Source organism: Epinephelus fuscoguttatus, linkage group LG1 (assembly GCF_011397635.1).
Source record: "Epinephelus fuscoguttatus linkage group LG1, E.fuscoguttatus.final_Chr_v1".
Classification (NCBI taxonomy): Eukaryota; Metazoa; Chordata; class Actinopteri; order Perciformes; family Serranidae; genus Epinephelus; species Epinephelus fuscoguttatus.
The window spans coordinates 16,765,300-16,791,625 of record NC_064752.1 but is presented as its reverse complement, the minus strand read 5'-3'; the positions used below and the strand labels follow the sequence as shown (position 1 = coordinate 16,791,625).

Here is a 26,326-nt window from a genome sequence, read left to right as displayed (position 1 = left end):
ATGGAGTTTGGTGGGCGATTCCATTGCTGCTTCTGGTTAAACAAAAAGAACATTGTTCTCTAACGAAAAGGTCTATCTCTGAAAGGATCCTTTCCATTATGTTGTCAGACACTTATAATAATAACCCGAGCCTGTCATTGGCAAAAACAAGCAATTTTAGTTGATGTAAATTGACGGTTACTCCACTACAGACCCAGACTGTACATAAAGTACTTAAAAAATACCTCCACCCAAACCAGCTTGAACATGAAAATGCTTTGTACATGTTAATATGTCAACAATAAGCAACAAGTAATATTATCTAAACAGTTTCCTTTGGACACTTGAGCGGTTCACGTTTCCTTCGAAGCATAAAACAAGTTTGAATGTTCCTCTCCCTTGTTAGACATGCAGTCGGTGTTCCACTCAGCTTAAATTCACACCAGATGTCTGTGTTACAGCAATAGGACAATATGACAGGCATTTACTGTAGGATGTAGAGCCATCATCACCGCCATATGGCCACAATGCTGCAGAGACACAACAACATTTTTTCACAGACAATGTGGCACTAAGGACGAGTTGACCAGAGTCAGCATGGACCTAGTCCAGGTTTCTTGACAGATCTACCTGCAATGCCTGCAGAGTGATCTGTCGGAATAATAGGGAAAATGAGTGACTTCCATTCTGAAACATTTCAAAGACTCTGTTGGAGTCTAAAAAAGTGGAACATAATAATTAACATATTTTATGAGTGGTTTTGGTTGATCCATTCAGGGGGACTTGACGCTTCCCAAAAGTTTTGTCGGGGGGAAGATATGGATTTATTTTTGCCTTGCCTTACCCTGTTGTTTTGTGACTGAATTCAAAATGTTGTATCGTGAAAGTGTCATTGGAAACTCTGGCATGCAATGAACAGATTGTCGTTTTTAGATTTGGGTTCAGAGTCTATTCCGGAAAGGCAGACAGTCTCTGTCTCTCCCTGTATCTATACATATATATTTAGGTAATGGGAATAACTTTGATCATCTCGTCACAATGCAATGTTCTGCCAGGAAACCTTGGGTTCTGGCGTTTATGTGGACGTCACCCACACACAAACACCATTACAGATCAAGTACAGCCCCTTCATAGCAACGACAATCCCTGATGGCAGTGGCCCCCCAGTAGGACAATGCACCATACCACACCTCAGGAAGGCCCAAAGAACGTGGCCTTCGCCTCGCCTCCAAAATCCAAAGATTCCAATCTGATGAAGTATCTGTAAGACGTGCTGGTACTCCACCTCACAACCCATAAAACTCAAAAGATCCAGCTCCAACATCCCGATGCCAGACATCACAGGGCACCCCAGAGGTCCTGTGTTCATGGACACAACACATGAGAGCCAAGTCCAATACAAGGAGACCTTACCGTAGATCAGACTTGGCTCTGGGGTACTGGCACATCCCACAGATTCTTAATCGGATCGGGATCTGGGGAAATTAGAGGCCAGGTTGATGCCTTGAGCTCTTTGTCATAATCCTCAGGCCACTCCTGAGCAGTTTTCTGTGGTGTGGCAGTGTCCTGCTGGGGGGGGCACTGTTATCTTATCAGATAGTGCTGTTGCTATGAGAGGGTGTACATGGTCTGCAAAGGTGTTTGGGTGGGTGGTGCATGTCAAGTGGTACCCATGTGAATGCCAGGACCCAAAATTTCCCAGCAGAACATTGCATTGTAATGAGATGATCAGTGTTATTTACTTCACCTGTCACCTGTTTTAATGTTGTGGCTGATTGGTGCATATGTATAGTTCTGTTCCTCTACGTGCTTGTTTATGCCTTATGTGAGAGTATACTTTTAAAAAAAAAATTGTGTTTCTTTTCATGTTTTTGATTTGTTTTTTTTAATCTGATATCCAGTTCATCTTCTGTGACAGTTATTTCCTCCCTCTGTGACTGGTGTGGGTTGATATATTTCATAACTTCAGATTGAGTGAAGTGATTGAATCCTTTTCAAGCAGCCAAGGGGATTTTTTACGCTTTGATTCAGAGATGATTTGACAAACTGCTTTACACATTTAAAAGGTATATATTTTGTTATGAATAAGCCATCCATCTGAGAGGCTGCATAATATTCTGAAAGTGTGTGTCTGTGAGTTTCCGGCAGGGACTCTGTAGAGGAACAGACTCCAGCACCTCATGAGCACCTCAAACTCAGGGTCGCTTCAAAGACCCTGTTTTGATCTGATCAAAAGTAGACAGTGCTAAATACAAGTGTAAATGACTACCAGCACACACACCATGATCCCATTACTCAAACCACTTATGTAGTGTAGATGCTAGTGTATCCTGTTGCGTCCACGTCTAGGAAAAGGAGCCTGTTTAGACCATAGGTTTAGACATGGTATTAACATGCGTTTCAATGATCTGAACACAAGTGGACAGCCAAGACACATCGCTGTTCACTCCTGTGCATATCATGCGTCTCCAGCTGACCACTTGTGTTCAGATTTCGTTACTGCCTGGCACACAGTTATGTGCAAGCTTTTGCTAAATTCTCTGTAGCATGCTAGCTAGTAACCTTTGTGGTTGTGTCAGTACAACTGGAGATTTCACTGTCAGCAGAATTCACCACATCTCCTTCCACAGGGCAAAAAGATGGACAGTCATGCAACATTTCATCCAACTTGACAAAAATGGGTAAGGTTTGGAGCATTACGTGCTGTCACTAAAACAACCACCACGTCCTGCATTGTTGACATAGTCCTTGTTGACTACGGGTCCATGTCATTGGTCCGACAGCCCATTGGTCCGACATCCCATTAGTCCGACGGTCCGTGGTGCTGAACAGCTCCCGGCGGGCGTATTTCTGCCTAGATGGTGCGCCGCGACCAGCTCTGGGTCAGCTGGGAAAGGCTTGAGGCAGAGCAGGCTCACGGCTTATGTGTTTGTCACTTTCTTTTTCATTTTAACCCACACCATGATCTTTTCCTGACCCTAACCAAGTGGTTTTTGTGCCTAAACCTAACCAGACCTTAACCACAGAGAATCATGATGATTTCGGAACAATGGGACTTTGGAACAATGGGTTTAATATGGTCGGAACAATGGGATGTCGGACCAATGGGCAGTTCCTGTCGAGTACGACACATTAGCATTTTCATCACAAAAGATATGTGGTTAAATGCGTCCCAGACCACCTCAGCAAGTGGGTTGAGTGATCAGATGACAAGTTGTCATGATGGTTGTTTACAATTGTATTTAGTGCTGTCCGCTTGTGATCGGATCACCTAAAACACATATTAATACCAGGTATAAACAGGGCCTTTGTTATTAATGCAGGATGTGGTAGTGGTTTTGGTGACATGCACTAATGCCATACAGCTTGCCATTTTACAATAAGTTGGACATCAATTGTTTTGCCCTATGGAAGGAGACATGTTGGATTCTACTGACAGTAGCTATGTTTCCATCCAAAAGTGATTCGAATCATTGGGAGATGCGCATTAAAAGAAATACGAATCCTGTGTGTTTCCATTAAATGTACGGACTTTGGTGAAAACTACAAACTCGTGCGAGTTTTCCGCAGAACCGGAAACAAAACAAGTCTCGCATTCTTCTTCTTCTACGTTTTCTGGCGGTTGGCAACCAGCTTGTAAATGCATTACCACCTTCCCGACCCGGAGTGTGGATATCACCATGGAGAGAGGTGCGCTACGTCAGACTTAATTCGAACATGCTGTTTCCAGCCCCCGTTTTGTGAATCAACATTTTTTCGAATCAACCAAAACCCGGCTAAAGCGAGTGTATTTTAGTTTGTGCGAATCAGGGGATTTTAATTCAAATTTTGGCGTTTCCGTCATAATTTTCCGATGCGATACTTCTAGATGCGCATCTAAACAGGCTGATGGAAACATGGCTAGTGATATCTCCAGCTGCACCAACAGTCACTAATGTATGTAACTAGCGAGCATGCGAGCAAGAGTGTTGATGTAAAAACCATGCGCAGGCCCATTTGACCTTCTAGTGTAAGTAATGTAGGCAGCAATGGAATCCAAAATCAAGTGGTCAGCTGAAGATGCACAATAGACACAGGTGTAACACTTTGGTGTCAGATTTATTGTCAATGGGGCAGGCACGGCAAATCACACTATTTCATATCTTTGTTGTTTAACCTTTAACTGAAAAATCCTTGCACCGAATTAAAACACATTCCGTGATATTAACTGACTTTTCTATCCCAATGTGTGCGTTTGTTTTCCTTGTTGTTGTTCTCCAAACAGATCATGTCACTGACTGTCCATCAGCTGCATCTCAAGGGTCCATGTCATTGGTTCGACAGCCCATTGGTTCGACATCCCATTAGTCCGACTGTCCGCGGTGCTGAACGGCTCACGGCGGGCGTATGGTGCGCCGCGACCGGCTTGAGGCAGAGCAGGCTCACGGCTTATGTGTTTGTCACTTTCTTTTTCATTTTAACCCACACCATGATCTTTTCCTGACCCTAACCAAGTGGTTTTTGTGCCTAAACCTAACCAGACCTTAACCACAGGGCATCATGATGATTTCGGAACGGACTTCAGAACAATGGGTTTAATATGGTCGGAACAATGGGATGTCGAACCAATGGGCTGTCGAACCAATGGGCAGTTCCCCATCTCAAGACCATTTTAGGTCCAAGATAGCTAACGTTACATCATGATACATGAACAAACGAAGCAGGTCTGACCTATGACCACTGACCAGACTGCATTTATGACCAGATCAGTTCTTAATGGCTGTCAGTTATTCTCTCTGGACTTAATGATTCGGCCTTTCAGCTTGGTAAATATACGCCAAACTAGGACTTGACAGTATGTTACAATGCCTCAATGATTTGCATTCCTGCTAATGCTAGTCATTTAGCATTAGCGAACACACATATAAGTCATGACAGTGATTACACTTGAGAGGCTGTAACATTTGCTGTCACTCACCAACACCGCAGCTCTGTTTCTTTCACACTTTAATGAAGAATATAGCTTTCTAACATTAATGGTCCAAATTAACGTAGGGTGACTCAACAGAGATATTGCTGGCTAATGTTAGCTAAACAAAGTGCAAATGCTAACTTAGTTCATTGATAGACAGAGTAACAAGTACCAGTAAATGCTAAAAGTCCACATTTATAATAATTTGGCAAGTAGAGCCACCTCCTGACAATAATAGGGAACATTATCTAATCTTTATATTATTAAATATCTACAGTTTAAAGTTTGGTTAGTTATTGATGTACCTGCTAACAGCAAGTAGCGTTAGCAATCTTGGACCTAAAAGGGGCTTGAGAATGTCAGTCAACATCACTTAATCTGTGTTTTTTAATGTGGTGGGAGGATTTTTTTAATTAAACGTGAAACAGCAAAGATATAATGGGTTATAGTATGATTTGCCCTATTGACTCCTATAGAACTGAAGTCTGGATCTGGCTCCTCGAAAGCTGACACTACTGACCTTTATTTCTTTTATATTTTCCTTTATCAGCTACTGCATTAACAAACATACAAAGAGCCTGTTTACACCTGTTATTAACATGCGTCCTTGTAACTGAAAAGGAAACTATACTTTTATAATTTCCTCGGCAGCTGACGGGAAGTAAACAGGGACCAAAGCTGTTGCCCCTAGCAACAGAGGAGCAATGAAACGATCTATATGAGCCTCTGAGGAAATAATTATGTCTGTATATTTGCATGCAGTAAGCATATCTGAAATATTAATGTCCCCTACAGATGTGCACACTGCGTCTGATCTTCAATAATTGAATTGAACTTCATTCACACTCATATAATTGAATTAACCCTGATTATTGTTTGTATTTACATAACACCTGGGTATAGTGAAACACACCTTATTAATTCATTATTGTTCATTGCTCAGCTTATGGTGATAAACACATTGGAGCAATTATGAATTATTTAAATGCACTGACTTTGAGTGTCAGATACAAGCAAATTACAGAGTGCCGGGTTGCTGTCTAATATTTCTCTGTTAAATTTTGGCTTTTAATTTGTTTGTATTTTGATGTTGAATGTTATAATTTGTTTTGAGCCTTTGCCATGTTGTATTTTACTTAATAGTGACAGGGTAATGTGTTTTTCTTAACAGTTTCAGAGCCTCTTTTCATCACATAACGCCAGCTCCTTTGAAAGTGGGAATTTATCAAAGTCTAGTCACATATTTTTACTTACCCTTTTGCTATAAAAAGCAGTTTTATAGAACGACCACAGCCTCACTGTGCAGCGTTTAAAGATCCCAATTTGTGACAGTGTAATTGTTTAAGTTTAGAAATCAATTTAGTATCCAAAGGTCATCTCACACACATTCCCTGATATGAAAAACTGCTCATTAGCAACGCTGTCTGAACAGATCTACTGCACTCTTGCACCTAATTACACTTCACCTCCATTACTTACACTTTTCTAAGTCTTAAGATGACCACTGCACCGTTGCCTCCCACACAAAACACAACACAGAAAAAATGAGGCGGGTAAAATGCACATTACAGGACATTTTATTCTGATGGAGTTGTGCAGAACCTGAGATGAATCCAGAGTGTGCTCCCGTCACCATGGAGATCGCTCTTCTCAACCCATGATCTGGCAAGGCAAGGACAAATGAATCATTATGTGATTATCTTCAATAATCCCAACAAGATGCTGCACAAATAGACATGTTTTTGTGAGGATGAATGACTGTAAGAGAAAGATGAATATATCCTGCAGTTAGTGCATGGAGTGGGATTTATAAATACACTGCTGTAACTGAAATCATGACTAACCTACACTGAACTGTTTATGGTTTTCTAAGCATGTTACACTCTTTGAGTCATATGAGTTAGTGTTTAGTACTGACGCTGTCCATCCAGCTGATGTAGGCAGAGACACGGGTGAAGACGGTGGGCTTCTTGTTGGCGTTGCAGCCGGAGGAAGACACAAAGCTGGTCACACCGTGGACAACCCATTTGCCGTTGACACTGCAGTTCAGGGGGCCGCCGGAGTCACCCTGGATTCAGAGAAAACACATAACAGACAAACCTCAGAGCCAATAATTCATAACCTTTTACCAGAGTCAGGAGCAAACACGCCATTTGCCAATGCACTTAACTCGTTGCCTCTTGCTTCTCATATCCCCTCCTGATCTCCGACAGACTCCGGCAAGTTTGTGCCGAACATGAACTTGGAAGACTTTGACACTTTGTGCAGCTTAAGCACAAGCCTGGATCATTGTAACTGACTTATGCCCCTGCTGATGCAGCAAGTAATCCCACATGTGTCCTCCAAAATATCTTCCTTGACAGGAAGGGGTCAGACCTCAGCTCAGTGGGAGAGGTTCAATTTCACTTTGTCATGGAGGAGTGGGACTGAATCCTGACAAGTTCTTTTCAGTGTTAACCCCCAGTCTGCTTATAACTAAACATCTTTCCTGCTGTCCCTTACAACATGGTGACACTGGGTTGCATGCAGTTAGTGTAAAAATGTTAGTTATCTTCATCTAGATCTTGGATACAGATCCAAGTGGTCATACAATCAATCAATTTGGCAACCCCAAAGTATTCAATATCAATAACTGATTTATAAAGCTTTGATAAATCATTTATGAACCATTAATAAAGCCATTAGTTGCAGCTTTATCCTTTATGAAGTAGAAAGTGGTATCCTGAAACAGTTGTCAAGCTCCAGGGGCACTGTCCTCATGTTCTGCCTAACTGGGATCAATTGAATGGGAACTCCACCACTTTAACACATCAAAGTCTGGTTACTAGCCCGTTCTCATTCTTAGGATGTCAAATACTGCCACTTTGTCACGGCCCTCGATCTGTGATATCCACTCCAGGTAACCCCAATGTAAACCCATCTGTAGCAATACAGATGGGTTGTATAAAGAGTGAAAAAGTCTGTATTGGGTGGGAGGTAGGGGAGGTGGATGAGTCAAAGTAAGTGGACTTTCACCCAGGAAACCACAGTTTATGTCCCATGTAAAGCCAAATGTCAATGTTTAAATGTAATGTTATGGAATTTACGTACGGTCGTCGCACATAAATGTCAGACATGATGTATTTACATCACGTTATGTTATACAGCAAAGGTACTTATTTTAACCCAAAACATGATATTTGTCTAAACCGAGGTAAACCAAGTATTTTTGTAGTCTAAACCTAACTGCGATCGTTCCACAGCATTAACTTAGTGTTAATGTGTTTCAGCCATGCGTCACATATTAATGTTTGGTTGTGGACTTCCCACATCGAGATACAAAGTGGAAGGTACCCTGGCTATGTTGGTTGTTGATGATCTGGGGCGCCATGTCACGTTCTACCTGTTTTCAAAACACACTTCAATTTTCACAGTAAATGTACCGTTTGCATACAGTCTCTTTCAAAATAAACGCACTATGTCGGTACAACATCGCAAATTGACTTTTTTTCCCCCCTCAACAATATACGCACATGTTTACGTTTAGCCAACACACACACGTGGTTAGGTTTAGGCAACAGAAGGACATAGTTGGGTTCTGGAAATAAGAACGGGGTTTGGCTTTACAATCTTACCAGAAGCTAACACTGACCATGTCACTGTCCAAGCACAAGATTTTGGCAAATTCGGAGTAAGACTGGGTTGGTTACAGCATCTTAGCAGGTTGTACAGTATGTGTTGTAAGTCTGGGGAGTACTCCTGCATATATGAAAAAAGCTGTTCAAAAGCCTTTTGTGTATTTACAGGGAGCTGTGTGAAGTCTAATAAATAGCTTCAAGTGATGTCACTTGAGTCAGCATTGGTTGGAGTGGAAGACAAAAAAAAGGAGGCTAGCAACTTGAGACCAGTCCTAGCTCAAGACACCTGAATCTGCAACTGACCTGTCACCAGTCGATCAGGTAGTGTGGGTAATATCAGCACTGGGTTTTGACAAGTAAGAAAACAGTCCACCATAAATTTGACAATATCATACTGTAAGAGTGAAATGCTAAATCGCAGTGGAGTATTCTTTCAAGACTTACAAAAGAAATAACAAATATGAGGGCATATACAATCCTATCGAAGACTTCATAGGCTTACCTGGCAACCGGAGTCCCTGCCACCACCAGCACAGACCATGGAGTCCTTCACGGTGCTGCCCCACCATCCGTAGCTGGAGCAGGTCCTGTGGTCGACAACAGGCAGGTAGGCTTGCTTCAGCTGAGCAGACAGCTGACCTCCGGCTGAGGAGAAACACATAACAGTGATGAAGACTACATACACTGCTACCTCTTTAAAATGTGATGTCATTTACTGATTACTTTGTTAAACACTGAACTAACAGTGGGTTTTATGGTGTACATTTATCATTATATGAGACTCACTCTGGGTGCGACCCCATCCAGTGATGTAGCATGGGTTGTTGTGGGGCAGGACCTGACCAGAGGGAGGCAGGGCGCCGAGCTGGACGTTGTTGTTGAGAGAAGCTTCAGTGGACAGACGCAGCAGGGCGATGTCCCACCTGTGGGTCAAAGCCAAGCAAAGCTGCCAGTTATTTTCTCAGATCTATCAATTGTGATAATGTCTTTGATTCACTTACTTTTTCTGACCTTCTGACAGAAAAAATATATATATATTATTCAGCTCTAACAGACAAAATCTTCAAAATGTTTGATTTACAATGTTTTAAAACAAAGAAAAAAATAATTTTCACATTTGGGAAGGCTGCAGATAATGTTCGTCGATTTAATAAGTGAAAAATTAAGTGGAGTATTCTTAAGTTTCTGTTTCAGCTCTTGCTATTTTTACTGTATTACTGTATGCAATAACAGTAGCAAGAATTTGTCAGTCAAACATTTTTAATTTTTGAAATATTCATTATAAAAACAGTAAAATCCACATATTGTAGCTGTTATATCAGACGTTACATGGAAAAAACGACATCCGATATTCTTCCTTATGTTGATATGTAATGTGTAAATAGATCAGTATGTGCTATTTTTGTATGCAGAACTGGGTCAATCATGAGCATTAACCACTAACCCTCCAGCAACGTTGTTGGAGTTCCACCTGGGGTGGATGTAGACGCGGCTCACGCTCATGTACTGCTCTTTGCCCTCGTGAGAGTTGATGTTGTGATCTCCAAGAACAACACGCCAAGTCCTGGACCTGTAGAATTAAAAAAACATTTTTATTTTCATGGCTACCATGCAAGATTCCCTGTTGAATGTCAAACTAAAATGTCTTAAATATGCACTTAAACTGCCCTAATGTGAATATTGTGCTCTGTTGGAACACATATCCTGCTATTTTCATCATATCTCCATTAGTTTTAGGCTCAGCAGCTATCCTGTGATGCATGAAACTCCCACCTGTCCACACAGTGAGCAGCGGTCATGACCCATCCTCTCCTGATCAGGGTTCCTCCACAGGTGTGGTGGAAGTTGCTGCCGGATTTGAACTGAAGAGAGATCTGAGGAAACGACAACAGAGAGCATTACAACTACAACACACTCAACCATTCACATTAATTCAAAATGCTTCTTGGCAGTGTTCCTGACACTGAAAGGCACTTAAAGGCATCATAACCACAGACTTAAATGCACCTGATGATCTTTGTGGCTGTGTGTGTTCAGGACATATGCTGTGCTGACTTGATTTACATCTTAAAGGTGGCTACAGAGCAGTGGTGGAAGCAAACTAAATACATTTGGTAAATGGTCCTGCACTTGTATAGCTCCTCTCCACTCAAAGTGCTTTTTACACTACAAATCACATTCACCCATTCACACACACATTCATACACTGATGGCTGAGGCTGCCATACAAGATGCCACCTGATACTCAAGTTTTCTTAACACGCTCACACACCGATGGAACAGCCATTGGGAGCAATTTGGGGCTCAGTATCTTGCTCAAGAACACTTCAACGTGCAGACTGGAGGAGCCGGGGATCAAGCTGCTCATCATCCAATTAGTGGACGACCCGCTCTACCTCTGAGCCACAGCTCTACCAATGCTCGAGTACTGTACTTATGTACAATTTTGAACCACTTGTATTTGAGTATTTCCAATTTATTCAATTTAAAAGGTCCCATATTATCTTCATTTTCAGGTTCATACTGGATTTCCAGTATCTATTAGGACATGATTATTTACTTCAGTGTTCTAAAAAACACTTACATTCATCATACAGTCTGCCTGAATGTACCTGAACTCACCCTCTGTCTAAAACACTCCCGTTTAGCACCTGTGTCTTTAAGACCCCCCTCCAGAAAAAGCCCAGTCTGCTCTGATTGGTCAGTCTTTCTGGGTCTTCCACATCTGTGCTCTCAGTGTCTCTACACCGTCATTGCATTCCGGGAATTAATATAACAACACTATAGCAGAAGTGTCTACGTTTATACAGTATAGTTGTGACATCACAACTTCACAGAAGTCTTGACGGCTCATTTAAAGGCATAATTTCTGAGTATGGACTATGTGCATTTATCTATAGATTGAGTGTTTTTTTTAATATTTCACAGTATTTATAGATGTATACAGACACATATTCCTGCTTTGTTATAAAAAAAAATAAAATAAGACATGATAATCTGACTTTTCACAATAAAGGACCTTTAAAGTTTTACTCCACTACAATTTCTTGCTTGGCCATTTCTTGGGAGATATTGTTTTTTTTTGTTTTTTTTTTGTTTTGTTTTGTTTTTGTTAGTGCATTTATTGAACAGCCCTAGCTACAAGTTGCTTATATTTTGGTTGGTGAGTCTGTGCTCTTTGGGAATTATAGGCTGTGATTATTAATGACATCTGAAGACCTAAAAGGTGACACAAGAAGAAATACTATATGAGATTTCAATAAATAGGATCTCAAATCGTCACCACTTTTTACATGAGGTTTATCTGTGTTTTAAACAGTTTTGAATGTCCTTTTATATCAAATTGCCTTGTCGGTTTTATGTTCACTATAATAATAATGCCCTTATTGTAAAGCATGTCTTGTATGAAAGGTGCTATATAAATTAATTTTATCATTATTATTATTATTATTTTACAGACAAAACATAAAGGCGACTCAATAAATGTGATGCATTATTATAGATTAAAGACCTTGCATTCCTTCACAGGTATTTTAACTGTGTGACTAATTATATGTTGATGAGTTGTGCAAAGTTATGCTTAGATTTACATGATCTCAGCATGTGCTAATTCAAATGATAAAGTTTTCCTAAAACTAACAGGATAACTGTTGAAGTCCTGAAAAATGATTATTTTCTCTTTTAAAGAAGATAATACATTCAGCGCATGAGTACTTGTAATAGTAATGGTTACTTGAACTCAGTGCAGGACTTAAGGGGAAACCGAGGGCAACTGCTACATTTTTTGGTGCTAGTTGAAAACCTCTTGAGCTATTTGGATACAATTTTATAGGTAACTTATGTCTCTGTTCTTCTTCTTAACAGTAATCAATTGTTTTCACAAGTGGTGTTACTGTCACAATATTGATTAAAGCACTAGAAGTTAAATGGTTTATTTGCCCCCACAAGCAGGGGTGACTGTGACAGCATGTGGGGCAGTTGTATCAATACACTTAATACCTTCACATACCAAGGACAACGATAAACTTCCAACAGTAAAGACTTTGACAAGTATGAGTCATCAGTGTGTCCACTGACAGGCAGAGAGGGATTATCACAATCCATGTGCATAGTGAAATTTCATGATTCTGTCTCATTTCTGATTGGTGCCATCTGAGATTCTACAAATGCCTCCAATCTCCCCGCTTCCTTCAATTCAGGACCCCAGCACTTCTCCCCCAACTGTTGTACAGTCAAACACAGCATACAGTACCTGCCAGGGCCAGGAGTTTGGTCTGGCCACCTCGCCTCCCACAACTCTCTCCTCAACACTGTCATCCTCCAGGTATCTGGGCTCGGGCGTCAGCTCAGCCAGCACTGAGCAAAGCAGAGACACAGAGAGCCCAACAGTCAGACATCAAGTATTCAGGTGTGTGCAGAATGTCAAAGGTGAAGAAGAATCAGGCGGTTCTTACCGAGGGCTGCGAGCGAGGTAAACACAAGAAACCTGAGCATGTCTGCAGTCTCCTGAAACTTTCTGCACTGGAGTCTTCTGCCCACTTCTCTTTTATACCCTCAGGCCCCTTCTGCTGATATGGTGCCTGTTTGTATGTTCAATACCAGCACATGTCCACCTGTGTCTGTCTCACAGTTATCACCACAGTGGGGACGGGGGATTCATGGGTGGAGTAGCTGACTCAGCAGCTGCATCCATTTTTTTCTATTTGTATAAGATTGCCATATTCTGTAGGTTTTTTCTGTTTTCCACTACTGAACCTTTTATGTTCTAGGAAAGCTATTTCTGACTGCACATATTGTGTGGACTGTGTATTTCATTATCTGCTCACATCAAGCCTTATTTACTAGCTTCAAAGATAAATTAACTCTTGCCCAGGGTAGAGAGGGGCTTGGCGCAGCACACACGATCCTCAGATGCATTTTTATTCTCCACACAGATCAGCCTGCAGTCTCTGAGTGTGATTCAGCATCTAAGTTGCAAAGACCATGTGACAAGACGATCTGAAGTTCAATCCGAGCATCAGAACGGGGAAGAAAGGTGATTGAAGTGACTTTGAACGTGGCATGGTTGTTGGTGCCAGATGGGCTGGTCTGAGTATTTCAGAAACTGCTGATCAACTGGGATTTCACGCACAACCATCTCTAGGGTTCACAGAGCATGGTCCCTAAAAGAGAAAATATCCAGTGAGCAGCAGTTCTCTGGGTGAAAATGCCTTGTTGATGCCAGAGGTCAGAGGAGAATGGCCAGCCTGGTTCAAGATGATAGAAAGGCAACAGTAACTCAAATGACCACTGGTTACAACCAAAGTCTGCAGAAGACCATCTCTGAACCAACAACATGTCCAACCTTGAAGCAGATGGGCTACAGCAGCAGAAGACCACACCAGGTGCCACTCCTGTCAGCTAACAACAGGAAACTGAGGCTACAGTTCAAACAGGCTCAACAAAACTGGACAATAGAAGATTGGAAAAATGTTGCCTGGTCTGATGAGTCTGGATTTCTGCTGCCACATTCAGATGGTAGGGTCAGAATTTGGTGTAAACAACATGAAAGCATGGATCCATCCTGCCTTGTATCAACAGTTCAAGCTGCTGGTGGTGGTGTAATGGTGTGGGGGATATTTTCTTGGCACACTTTGGGCCCCTTAGTACCAACTGAGCATGGTTTAAACACCACAGCCTACCTGAGTATTGTTGCTGACCGTGTCCATCCCTTTATGACCACAGTGTATCCATCCTCTGATGGCTACTTCCAGCAGGATAACGCACCATGTCACAAAGCTCAAATCATGTCAGACTGGTTTCTTGAACATGACAATGAGTTCACTGTACTCCAATGGCCTCCACAGTCACCAGATCTCAGTCCAACAGAGCATCTTTGGGATGTGGTGGAACGGGAGATTCATATCATGGATGTGCAGGTGACAAATCTGCAGCAACTGTGTGATGCTATCATGTCAATATGGACCAGAATCTCTGAGGAATGTTTCCAGCACCTTGTTGAATCTATGCCACGAAGAATTAAGGCAGTTCTGAATGCAAGGGGGATCCAACCCAGTACTAGCAAGGTGTACCTAATAAAGTGGCCGGTGAGTGTATATATTCATGTGTAAGTAGAATGCACATTCTCAAATAGAGTGGTTAGAAAAATAAACCACTTTAGTAACAGATTCAACAGTATGAGTGTGTAAGTAAGTTAATGCAAAAACAAAAAAAGTCAATGTGGGTTTTAAAGCATGGGTTAAAAAAAGTTGCGTTTACCCTAATTTATCACTAAGCACCACCCCACCGGCATATAAGTGATTCAAATCAAACACACCCGAAGACACCCAAACAACAGGTACATGCTTTGTGTAGCTAACATGCTAAACGTGGTGGCTCTTCCTGTGATTACTTTTACTACCTGGGCCACTTATAATATGCTTTGAGAGTATATTAACCACACCTAGAGCAGATTGCGCAGCACTTCGCGGTGGATAAGGCTCACAGGCTGCCCTACTGAGGTGAGTACAAAAACAAACTTACTGTACAGATGAGGCCAATTTTAACAAATACATGCTGCCCAGAAAGGTAGCGATTTGTGCTACACAGTGTTGATAAACATGCTTCTCTTATAATGTGTGTGTTTGTGGGCTGCATCCACTAATTGTCCGTTCCATTTCATCGCGCAGGTGCACCGCTTAACAGATAATGGCGAGGGCCGTAATAACTGTTAAAGCAAACATTAACTGTAAGCTGACAAAACAAACATCAATGTCTGCCTACAGGGCAAAAGCATAGGGCAAAAGTCATGGAAGCTTTCTACCATGACTTCCAACAGCCACTCAAATCTAGAAGCAGCTACAATACCTGTCAAACAGTGAGCAGAGCACCTATTCCACGCACCGCAGGCTATAATTTTGTTGCACGAATATTCGACCTGTTACGGTACCGGTACTTGAACCCGGAAATGAGTTAGCATTTTTGCTCTCCTTGCCCCATCGTTTAAAGACAGTGTTATTTTAATGAGTTTTTGGTGTTTGAAATAAGATCTGAAGCCCGAGAGACTTCTACGACATAAATTACGTCAGTAAATACCCCACTATACCCCACTCGTGAACTTTGAAGCTTCTGTGTGTCTTAAAAATGGCGGTTGCTAACAAGTGGCTAAATGAGACTACAGGACGTCATCACGCCAAACCGCGCCGAACACGGCTTTACAGTCGTGTTATGGTAATGATGTAAGGCATGTTCATAACCTCATGTTAGCTTTTTGCATTTAGGGTTCAGTAATCATGAAATTGGTGTTCATATGTGAAGATTATCTTGCTGAATTGAAAGTGTGAGTATCATAAACGTTTGTTTGCCACAGACCTTATTTTTGGCAAAAATTTAAAATCCACTGGAAAAATCCCATAGGCTTTTTGATGAGGGAGCCAGTGCGATGCTAACTTCTGTGTTGGCCCATGTAGTAAATAAAAACGACATTCTGTTACACATATATTAAATTTATCTTTTTGGCTTTGTGACGTTAACAAATGCTAAATTAGAAAATAAAATCCATATTAGGTTTGCTAAGAAATGCAACAGATTCCTAAAATCTTCCTGAATATGTCAGACCACATACAGAGCGGTGGCTTGCCTTGAGTGTCCTCAGTGAAGCTAGCTGTGGATTCCAAATCCAGAAAGGAAAAGTCTTGGAGAAAAACATTTAATTTAATAGTGCATAGACAGATTTGTTTACTTTCGCTGCAAGGTCCGAAATATTCTTAAATTCCTTACAGCAGAGTAGCCACCTAATGGGAAAACATATTTGATTAGACCTATTAGTACTGTTGATAAGCTTATTTAGACTTAATAAGACTGCATTAACTTTATTATAAGGCTCAAATAAATTTTGCAGCTTCAGACTGATTTAATAATTTTTTTCGACCAAAAATAGCTCCTCTGGTAGTAGAGGTTGCTGACCCCCGGCCTAACATCATCATCATCACCATCATCATTTACTCAGAGCATTCAAACTGACCTGCTTTTTACTTTTCTCTGAGTACATTTTACTCAAGTAAACTTACTTTTGCTTGAGTAAGATTTCTTCTAGGAAACAGTACTTAAACTTGAGTATGACAGTAATACTCTAAGCACTATCAATTTCTTCATCTTCAATGACCACCTTGACATGGCTTTTGGGTATGACTTCAGTTTTCTAAATGTCTGACGTAAATAGCAGCAGGGACAGAACCATGCTCCAGATTTAGGTTTATACCCAAATAACAGCTATGTGCTGCTATGGTTACCAAAATGTTAAGTGTGAGGTGTTATATGAGGATATGAGGTTGTGGAGCACATGCAGTATGTCATGTGTGGATTCAGATCATGCTTTAAAAGAACTACAGACTCATCAGTCATGGAAAATGAGTGTCTCATTAAGCACATAAATTCACACGCAGAAGGTAGAGGAGAGCGTGTAGGGAGGAGGTACTGTAGTGAGATTAGGATGTGTGCTACAACTTGTTGATTAATAGAGAGTAAGATGAATGTTGAAAGCTTACAGTAACAACCCCAAGGCCACAGTACAGTATTCCACTTATGCATTTATAAGTATTCATGAGGCCCGGCGGAGGTGCTGTTCACTCTGTGTGTCCCAGTGTTGGTAGAGTTTGGTAGAAACAGAGAGGACTTGGTTTACGGGAGGCAGACAGTTGTGTTTGAAATGTAATTGTTTAGGCATCAATTATGTTATTATTCCAGCTGACATTGGGCGAGAGGCGGGGTACACCCTGAACAGGTCACCAGACAATCACAGGGCTGACACATAGAGACAGACAACCATTCATGCTCACATTCACACCTATGGCCAATTAAGAGTCACCAGTTAACCTGATATGCATGTCTTTGGGTTGTGGGAGGAAGCCGGAGTACCCAGAGAAAACCCAGAGTGACACAAAACATACAACCCCCGCACAAAGGGGCTCCCCCACACCGGGATTGAACCTGAACATAGCAAAATAAAAAGAAAATACAGGCAGAGGGCCGAGGCTCTGCAAAATAGCCTACTACTACTACTACTACTACTACTAATAATAATAGTAATAATAAACTTTATTTATATAGCACCTTTCATAACCTAAAATGCAGTATTTAAGTATTTAAAAACCAGAAACTTAAGGAGTGAATACAGTAAAATGACAAAATCCTAAAGAGATTTAAAACAATAAAAAAGGACAGTACTAGTAATAAAAATAAGTTGATATTGGTAAAAACAATAGCTGCTTTCACACTGTTCAAGGTGGGAATATATGCCACCTCACCGTTCTGTATGTAAGTTACGATTGTTGAATAGGGGGACATAGTGGTCTTGCATTTAAGCCGGCACAGAGGTGCCAGGAGGTAGTATCAGTGCTGAAACTGTGTCTGTATAAACAGGACACTTGGCAGGAGGGGACTGTGGGCAGGACAAAGCGTGGTGTTCTGACGACGTGTTATGTGTGTGGGACCCCCTATGGGAAATTTAAAAGCATCTAATAGCAGTTAGCGGCTAACTTGAACAAGAGCAGCGCCCGAAAATGTAAAACAGTAAGATTCAGGAGCTCCTTATCATTACAGCAGAGGACGAGATCAGCCGCCATATAACAGAGGCAGTAAATGATTGTTATGCCTTTGTTGTTGTTTAGAAAGCGCTGTTGATGGGTATGTTTTATGTCACACTAGAGGCTGATGCTGTTGTGTTAAATGTCACACCTCTTTTGATTACATGAAACCAACATGCAGTCTATAATCACACACACTGCAGCTGAATGATGCTGCCATTTTTTTGGTTGAAGGGAGCAGCCCAATAGCACGATCTCTATGTAAAAAGAGCTAATGCTAACATATATTTTTTAAATCCTGCCTAGTTTACCTTTAACTGCAGATGTTACAATGTGAAACAGAAGAGCGTCTAATAAGTATGTAGAGCACACTGTGTGACATTTCTTAATTCAAATTTAAAGAGTTGTGCATCAGTAGTCCTATTGTAATAAAAGTATGGCTGGGAGGTTTGAACTAACACATCCACATTAATGATGGTTACTAACCTCCCCACAGGCCCTGCTTTAAATGTATTTATGGAAGATGCTCCAGTGTTTCAAGGTCAAATTGAAACATTCAGTGAAATACTGGAGAAACAGATCTAAAGACATACAGGGTGCATTAGTTACGTCAACTGTCAGTCCATCTGTCTCAGCTGTTTCCATTCTGTTCATTGCTCAGCTGCAACATATGTGCGGTTCCCACTATAGGCGGACTTATCATGCATGTACCGTGCTGCACTGTGTGCCCTCAATTAGTGCCTCCATGCTCACTGCAGCCGTTTCCTTCAAAAAATGTCACAAACCCACCGGAGAGGGAGCAGAAAGGGTAACGCAGACCTTCTGTTTATGAAACACCAAACAGACCGATTTTTATCTGACCGATTTCTGATGGGAGCAAAGAGAAAACACAACTTTAATTTGAAAAATAGCTGGCATAATACACCAGGACAGGCACACGGAAACACTGCAAAGTGGATGTCAGCATTTACTCAGGACTGCTGGCTGTCAGGACTCAGATTCAGATCAAATTTGCATTATGTCAAAAAAAACAAAACAAAAGTGTATGTTTGTGTCCCTGCTACAGCCCCTCAGTGCACCATCTGCTCGTCTGTGTGTTTGTCCACTTTCTGTCACAGAGTGAACCTGCTGACGATGCTAACATGCTGCGCTGAATGGGAAAGTGGTGAATGTGACGTTTTTGGAAGGCCTGATAAGAAAGCAGCTCGTCAGGTGTTTATCTGAACGTGTGCACGACATCTTGCAGTAAGAAACAGTTTCAAGACACAAATGTTGATTGTTGCGCAAGTTTTATTTTGTCCTGGGAATTTGGTTGCAGATGGAGGATGTTGCAAAATAATGATCCATTTCAAGGATTGTTCATGACCTGGAAGAAGAAAATTACATATCATTAACTGCACATTCATTTCAGATGATTAGCCTTGGATAACTAAAAGAACTTGCTGTTAAAAGTAAATTCAGTTGATACAACATGTAAGTCTTTATATTGTTTGTGTTTTTGACTGACCGAGGTTATCCATGTGGTGAAGGCGGAGACGCGGGTGAAGACGGTGGGCTTCTGGGGCGCGTTGCATCCCATGGCCGACACAAAGCTGGCTACCCCATGTACATACCACCTGTTGTTAACTTTGCAGCTAAGAGGGCCGCCAAAGTCACCCTGAAGGATGAAACATGTTAAATGCACACAGATATGTAGCCACAAATATAGCATTTTTGACTTATAGCCTTCTGATGCATCAGGCTTTAGGGATTATTGGCTGATATTCAGGGGGTTTGGGGATCTTTATTGCAGCCTCCAGTTGTGCCTTAAACTAACGATAATGTGGATGTGTGTGTACTTTTACAATGGCTCAAAGGGCATCTACAAAACTGAAGAGGAGTTTGCTAGTAATCATTTATTCCACTGTGACCGCTAGACAGTTTTTTCTAAGTTACTGTAAGCTTGTTAAAGGTACACTATGCATGAACTGCTGGTTACTGTTTGTACACAGTTTTGCCACACACTTCTAGTGGGTCATAACTATAGACTGTAAAAATAATGGACGAAGCTATCGTGACGTCACCCATTTATTTGTGGCTTCCTGTTTCAAAACTCGAGTTCAGCTATTCGGCTGTTGCTAGCTTGGTGCTAGCTTGGTGTTGTCGCGCCAGAAGTGACCATACTTAGGCGAGAGGATGGAGCAAAGGGTGGATCTGACTGAGAAAGAGGACACTACCAGCAGACGGCCTGCCACTCAAAGCGACCTGCCCTTAATTATGCATAATTTTTAGCCTTAATAAAATGTAAAGAGGTGACTTGTTTAAAAATTCACCCCTTGTACAGTTGTCATGAAGGGGGAAATTAGCTATAGACCAAAACTGTTGTTTGTACCAGGCTGTTTATTTCTGTTGGTGAAGATTCTCATTCATCCAGGTCATGGTAACCTTTAGTGCTATATCGTAGGCAACTGGACTTGCTTGAGTTTCTGGAAGATGTTTCACCTTTCATGCATGTTTCGACACCACTTATCATCCACTCACACCTGGACCCATCTAACACACCCACACAGAGTTTAAAGCCTGTGACTGCGTACCAGTCTGTTAGAACTGAAGATGCGTCTTGGATGAGAGGCAAAACGTCTTCTCGAAACTCAAGCAAGTCCAGCTGCCTACAATATAGCACTAACGATGTTTATTTCTGCTGTAAAGTTGGTTGGCAATGTTAAAATACATGGGGGTCTGCGAGGGCTGGCTGGCTTCAGGAGCCAGCCTCAAGCAGACATTCGAGGAACTGCAGCTTTTAGTACCTCCCTGCTGGCTTCATTTTTCAGCCTCAGAGTTTGCCACTTGTTTATAAGTGATGATTTAAAGGAATTTTTTTTGTACTTTACTTTAACTTCTTCAACAGTGAGAGTCTGGAAAAAGAAAATCACATCACTTTACTGTGAAGCAGCCTTTAAAAACAGGAAAAGGCAACACTTAGAATATCGCAATATCCAAAATCTCGGATGATATCATGTCTCATATCACAATATCGGTATAATATCAATATATATATTACCCAGTGCTAGTTAGAATCATAAGTGTGCTCAGTTTGATTGAGTTTGAGAAATATATTCTTCATTCTATCATATTTTTCACATCAGCAGACTCACATTGCATCCTGACTGAGCGCCTCCTCCAGCACAGATCATGGTGGTCTTGACGGTGCTGCCCCACCAGCCAAAGCTGGTGCAGGTCTCATGATCGACAACAGGAAGGTAAGCCTGCCTCATTCTGTTTGACATACTTCCACCAGCTGAAGGTACACAGAGGGGAGACATACACCATGTACGGTGCATCTGAGATGACTGCATGTGTACGATACTGACAATACAGAGTGTGAGGATTTGCATTTGACTCACTGGAGGTGCGTCCGTATCCAGTGATGTAGCAGGCGTAGTTATGGGGCAGGATCTCACCATAAGGAGGCAGATAGACCAGCCCCACATACGAGTTCAAGACGGCGTCCGAAGACAGCCGCAACAGGGCGATGTCATTACTAAAGGTCAAAGAATGGGACTTGAAAATCTTGTACTGGAGTTGTATCATTTAATTAAAGCTCAACATGGTCCTATTGGAATGAGCATCACCAGAAATATGCTGAACAGATATGTTGCTAGTGACTTTTAAACAATGGTGCCTACAGAAGACATCACTCAGGCTTAATGTAACTCAAAGGCAGCTAATAAATCCATCTAAATTTCCTTCTAAGTGTAATGATAAACACTGTAACTCAAAGGCCCAAGTTGTGTGAAACTAATCTGTTAAAGGGACAGTTCACCGCAAAATCAAAAATACATATTTTTCCTCTGATGACGGGTTCACACTACATGATGGCATGAAACAGCAGAGGCATTTATCAACCTGGTGAGTACTGTCATTAGCATCAGGCTGATAGGAATGTTATTTCCTCGTAGTGGAATATTTAAGGTGATAAAATTAAAAATGAGTGGTGGAAATTTTACTTACCAACTAACTGCAGAGGGTATTACCTTCATTTGAAACAGACTACATTAGAAACGAAGCTTTATTATGTCGCCATTTCAAACTCAGCACTTCCTGTAGCTTTTTAAAATTAAAAGTCCCTCATAACTTCGGTTGAGAGAATCTCTTCATTTTCTAAAACATTTACTAAGAACAGCCATAGTGACTGAAATTATAGTAATAATAATACAAACAGGACAAGAATAACTTGATGACATCACACACGTCGTGATAGACAACCAGGGATGGTTGTTCATGAACCAGCGTGTAGTCCGTCATGGCCATGACCATAAAACTTTATGACTCCACAGTCGCCTAATTTCACATAGTGACTGTCTGAACAGACAAAGATATTGTGTAGTGTGAACCCGTGTGTAGTGTGAGTTGCTGAGTGTTGGAGATATCGGCCTTAGAGATGTCTACTATCTCTCGAATATAATGGAGCTAGATGGCACTTGGCTTGTGGTGCTTGTGGTTTGTGGCTTGTGGTGCCTTTGCGGCATACATGTTCATGGCTGATATCTCCAACAATCGCCAACTCACACCAAAACAATCTAGAGTGACAAATAGCACTACAGGTAAGAGGGAAAATGTTCGCTGGGGTGAACTGTCCCTTTAAAGAAAATAAGTGTTTACCCAAATGTTGACTGTATGCAGTCTATTAGAATCAGACAGATACTACAGTGCAACAACAGACAGACCCACCCAGAGGAGATGCTGTTATTGTTCCAATCAGGATGGATGTAAATATTGTTGACACTCCTGTATTGCTCTGTGTGATGGGTGCTGTGCAGGATGAGGTCACCGAGGACCACACGCAGCGAGCTGGAACTGTTCAAGCTTGGGTTAGTTTTTTTGTTTCCACAATAAAACACCACAAGACAGGTGAGAAACAAAGTCACGAGAGCAAACAGAAAACATGTATTTGTGCAGGTGCCGTGAAACAAAACAAAAAATATGTATGCGTGGCCATGTAACATTTACTTACTTTAGAACAATATAAGGATAATAACACCAACTGTATGTGTTACCTGAACACGCAGTGAGCAGCTGTCAGCACCCATGCTTTACCGATCAGCGTTCCTCCACAGAAATGGTGATAGGAGCCATCAGAGTAGTATTGAAGAGAAACCTGGAGCAGGACAAAATATTACTTCTTCCAGCCTTAAAAACATGGCAGCGAAGCACTCAAAATTATTCTCTTTTATTATTACAGTAACTTTACACTAGTCCTGCTCACAGGATATAGACTGTGGATATAAAGCCTGTCACTGTCTGCCAATCTCAGACAGTTACACGCTTCCTGCCTGTTACTGTTTTCAAAATCCCAGTCATTACATCAACTTCCAAGCGAGCAACCTACACTCTTAAATGTCTTTTAAGTTTTATGTGTTTTTTTTTTTCTTTGCAGGGATTTCGCAATTTTAATGCCAGAGCTCACCTTGCAACAAAAGTTTCGTGCCGATACTGTATTTCAAGGACGCCATGGCTGCGTCCTGGGCTTAGGGCCTCCCAAGACAATTTTGATTAGCTTAAAGAAATACAAACAACCCACAGTATTTTTTTCCCTTAGTGCGGAGTTAAGATTAATTCAGCCAGACCTTTCTCCAACGCTGGCACAGCATGTGATAGGTCTGGCTATGCAAGAGTACATTACCATGACTTCACACTTGTATTAGAGTAAAGTGGCTGATATATGAGCGTAGATTTGAAAAATACAAGCATTTTGTAACATGCAGTTACAAAGGCATAACCACTTTATTGTTAATAGTAGTTGAGAAATATCTTAGAAACACCTTATCGCCTTTTTAAGATTTTTTTTCTTAAAGCAGTAATTTGATATTTTGGGACATATGCTTTTTTTCTTGCTTGCAGAGAGATAGATGGTATGGTTTATATCTACGCTGAATATGAGGCTACAGCTAGCAGCCAGTGAGCTTAGCTTAGCATGTCTCCAAGACTGGAGACAGCCAACATAGGTCTATTCGAAAATAACAGTATCAACTCAGCAGCACCTCCGAAACATACTCATTATTTTGTTATAATTATTTTATAGAGATACAAGATAATATCAGCTCATCATCAATAACGGACGATATTGGCTTTAAAATGAAATATATGAATCGGCCAACGTGGTTTTTCTTATTTTGAACAATGAATGAATATCACATACATCGAAAAGTATTGTATTTAATGTCTCCATCTGCTGGTGGGCCATCACAATAAAAGTATGCATGCATAATATGATGTTAACTCCACCTCAGAAGAGGCTTGATGATCACTAAAATTAGTTAGGGCAAAAAGTGGATATATCAATATCGTTATTGCTTATTAGTCAAATGAGTTGTTACATATCGGCATATCGGATATCAGCAAAAAATCCAATATCATGCATCCCTAAAATATGTTTGGAGGGCAACGTAATGCAGAGAAAATTACATTTTTTATTAACGTAAAGAGGAAATGTTACTAATTAACATACAAGTCACAAAAATGTTGATACTGAACGTATCAGCAAAATGTTCAGTGGCATGTTATTGCAGCTGTATTCCACCCAAATCAGGCAACACAGTATCCACTGATGGTGACATGCAGCAAAGAGCCACAGGTTGGAACTGAGCCTGGCCTACTGCAAAGGACTCAGCCTATATGAAGTGCACACTCTACCAGGTGAGCTAGAGGTCGCCCAAGGCTTACTCATTATAAACATGATAAATACCACCTTGTTCAGTCCGTTAGAGGAACATTTCACCCCTCAAATGACCACTTGTTATCAATAACTCACTCTGTGTTATCTTGCATGCCCCAAACAAACAGTCTGTTTGTATTACTGTGTGACTTTGATGTTTTTAATGGTTAGTTCGGATTAATCAAAATCACACAATAACACAGACAAACCACAAATTGATGCAGCTGTAGACCAGCAGCTCCAGTGATCAATGTGGTAAAATTACAGTTTTGTCAGTGGAGTCTGGCTTTGTAGAGAGCACAGATAAGTTTCACTCTTATTTTGGTGCTGGAGCTTTCTGTTTGGGAAATAATGAGCCCACGATTGGATAAATGAGACTTTGATTGTGCTGCACAAGTTATGTAAGAGTTTGTAAATGGATGTTTTGATATAATTTTTCTGTTGTTAAATGCTGTCGCCTCTGACTTCAAGTCATCAAGAATATTCTGCGTTTGTGGATCCGTTGTTCAGTGGAGGCCTGTGAGAAGTTTCTTCATGAATACGATGTCACACAAGGTGAGAAGGTGGTGTACAAATGGTCATTTGGGGGTTGGAATTTTCCTTTAAGCATGAAAACGGTAAGATGTGGGATCTTGTTACCTTCGGACAGCGCTAGGCAAGCTGTTTCCCATCTGTTTTATGGTGTATAAACTAAACTAACCAGCTGCCATCTGTAGCAAATCTAAGAGTTGGTGTCAGTCTTGTCCGCTAACTTCTCAGGAAGTAAGTGAATACGTACAAATCCCAAAATAGCAAACTTTTCCTTTTACAAACTATTTTTTAGTCTCATTCCTCCAGAGATAATAGAAGAATTCTGTTGTCAGAATTAGTTCAAGAGTTGACCTGTAACCTTTGAAAAACAGATGTGCTTCATGCAGTGTTGCCCATTTTCCAAACCTCCCAAGTATTTTGGCTCAACGCTCTACCTGTACTCAGGATCTTGTACTTGTACACAACCTTTTTTTTTTTACATGTTCTATCTGGCTACTGTGAAACTGTACCTGCCAAGGCCAGGAGTAGTGATGAGCCACCTGATCACCTCCCACAACTCTCCCTGCAGGGCCGCTCTCCTCGTAGTCAGACCGAGGCTCCAACTCAGCCAGCACTGAGGCACGGAGGAAACTCCTCAACACACCATTTAAACACGATTTCACCTTGTGTTAATTTATCTACATTCTTAGTTTTAAGCGTTTGTCGGCAGTGGATTATTATTATTATTAACAGTACAGCTTTGATATTTCTTACCTGTGGCTGTGAGAGTGGTGAACAGCAGAAACACGAGCATGTCCACGGCGTCTCTTTGTTTCTAAATGCACGTCTCACTCCTTTATAGCCTGAGCCAACCTTAACTTGATGTGCACCCTCTGCTAGGTGTTGCAGTGGTCAAAGAGGCACCTGTGGTCCGTCTCAGGCTTTATCGCATTTTGAGATAGTGTGTGACGGCATGTTGCCACATCACACTGGATTTACAGAAACATTACGA

General features: G+C 41.3%; 2 protein-coding genes across 3 annotated transcripts; both read right to left on the bottom strand.

The window, feature by feature from the left end:
• Window positions 1-6,500: 6,500 nt before the first annotated feature.
• On the bottom strand, window positions 6,501-13,957 carry LOC125889526 (elastase-1-like). Of its 2 annotated transcripts, XM_049577607.1 has the most exons (8): window positions 13,002-13,957; window positions 12,800-12,903; window positions 10,321-10,421; window positions 9,992-10,117; window positions 9,334-9,470; window positions 9,050-9,192; window positions 6,849-6,998; window positions 6,501-6,592 (listed from the first exon to the last, which is right to left on the bottom strand). In XM_049577607.1, exons 1-8 carry the CDS (start codon window positions 13,039-13,041, stop codon window positions 6,581-6,583), a joined length of 813 nt encoding a protein of 270 aa, XP_049433564.1. In that variant the 5' UTR covers window positions 13,042-13,957; the 3' UTR covers window positions 6,501-6,580. The 2 variants fall into 2 exon arrangements, with proteins under 2 accessions (XP_049433564.1, XP_049433557.1); XM_049577600.1 differs by lacking the exon at window positions 6,501-6,592 and having other exon boundaries at window positions 6,831-6,998.
• A 5,435-nt stretch (window positions 13,958-19,392) lies between these two features.
• LOC125887960 (elastase-1-like) lies at window positions 19,393-26,226 on the bottom strand. Its single transcript, XM_049575117.1, has 8 exons — window positions 26,089-26,226; window positions 25,845-25,948; window positions 23,147-23,247; window positions 22,821-22,946; window positions 21,494-21,630; window positions 21,245-21,387; window positions 19,618-19,767; window positions 19,393-19,476 (listed from the first exon to the last, which is right to left on the bottom strand). Exons 1-8 carry the CDS (start codon window positions 26,126-26,128, stop codon window positions 19,459-19,461), a joined length of 819 nt encoding a protein of 272 aa, XP_049431074.1. The 5' UTR covers window positions 26,129-26,226; the 3' UTR covers window positions 19,393-19,458.
• Between the last annotated feature and the right edge of the window lie 100 nt (window positions 26,227-26,326).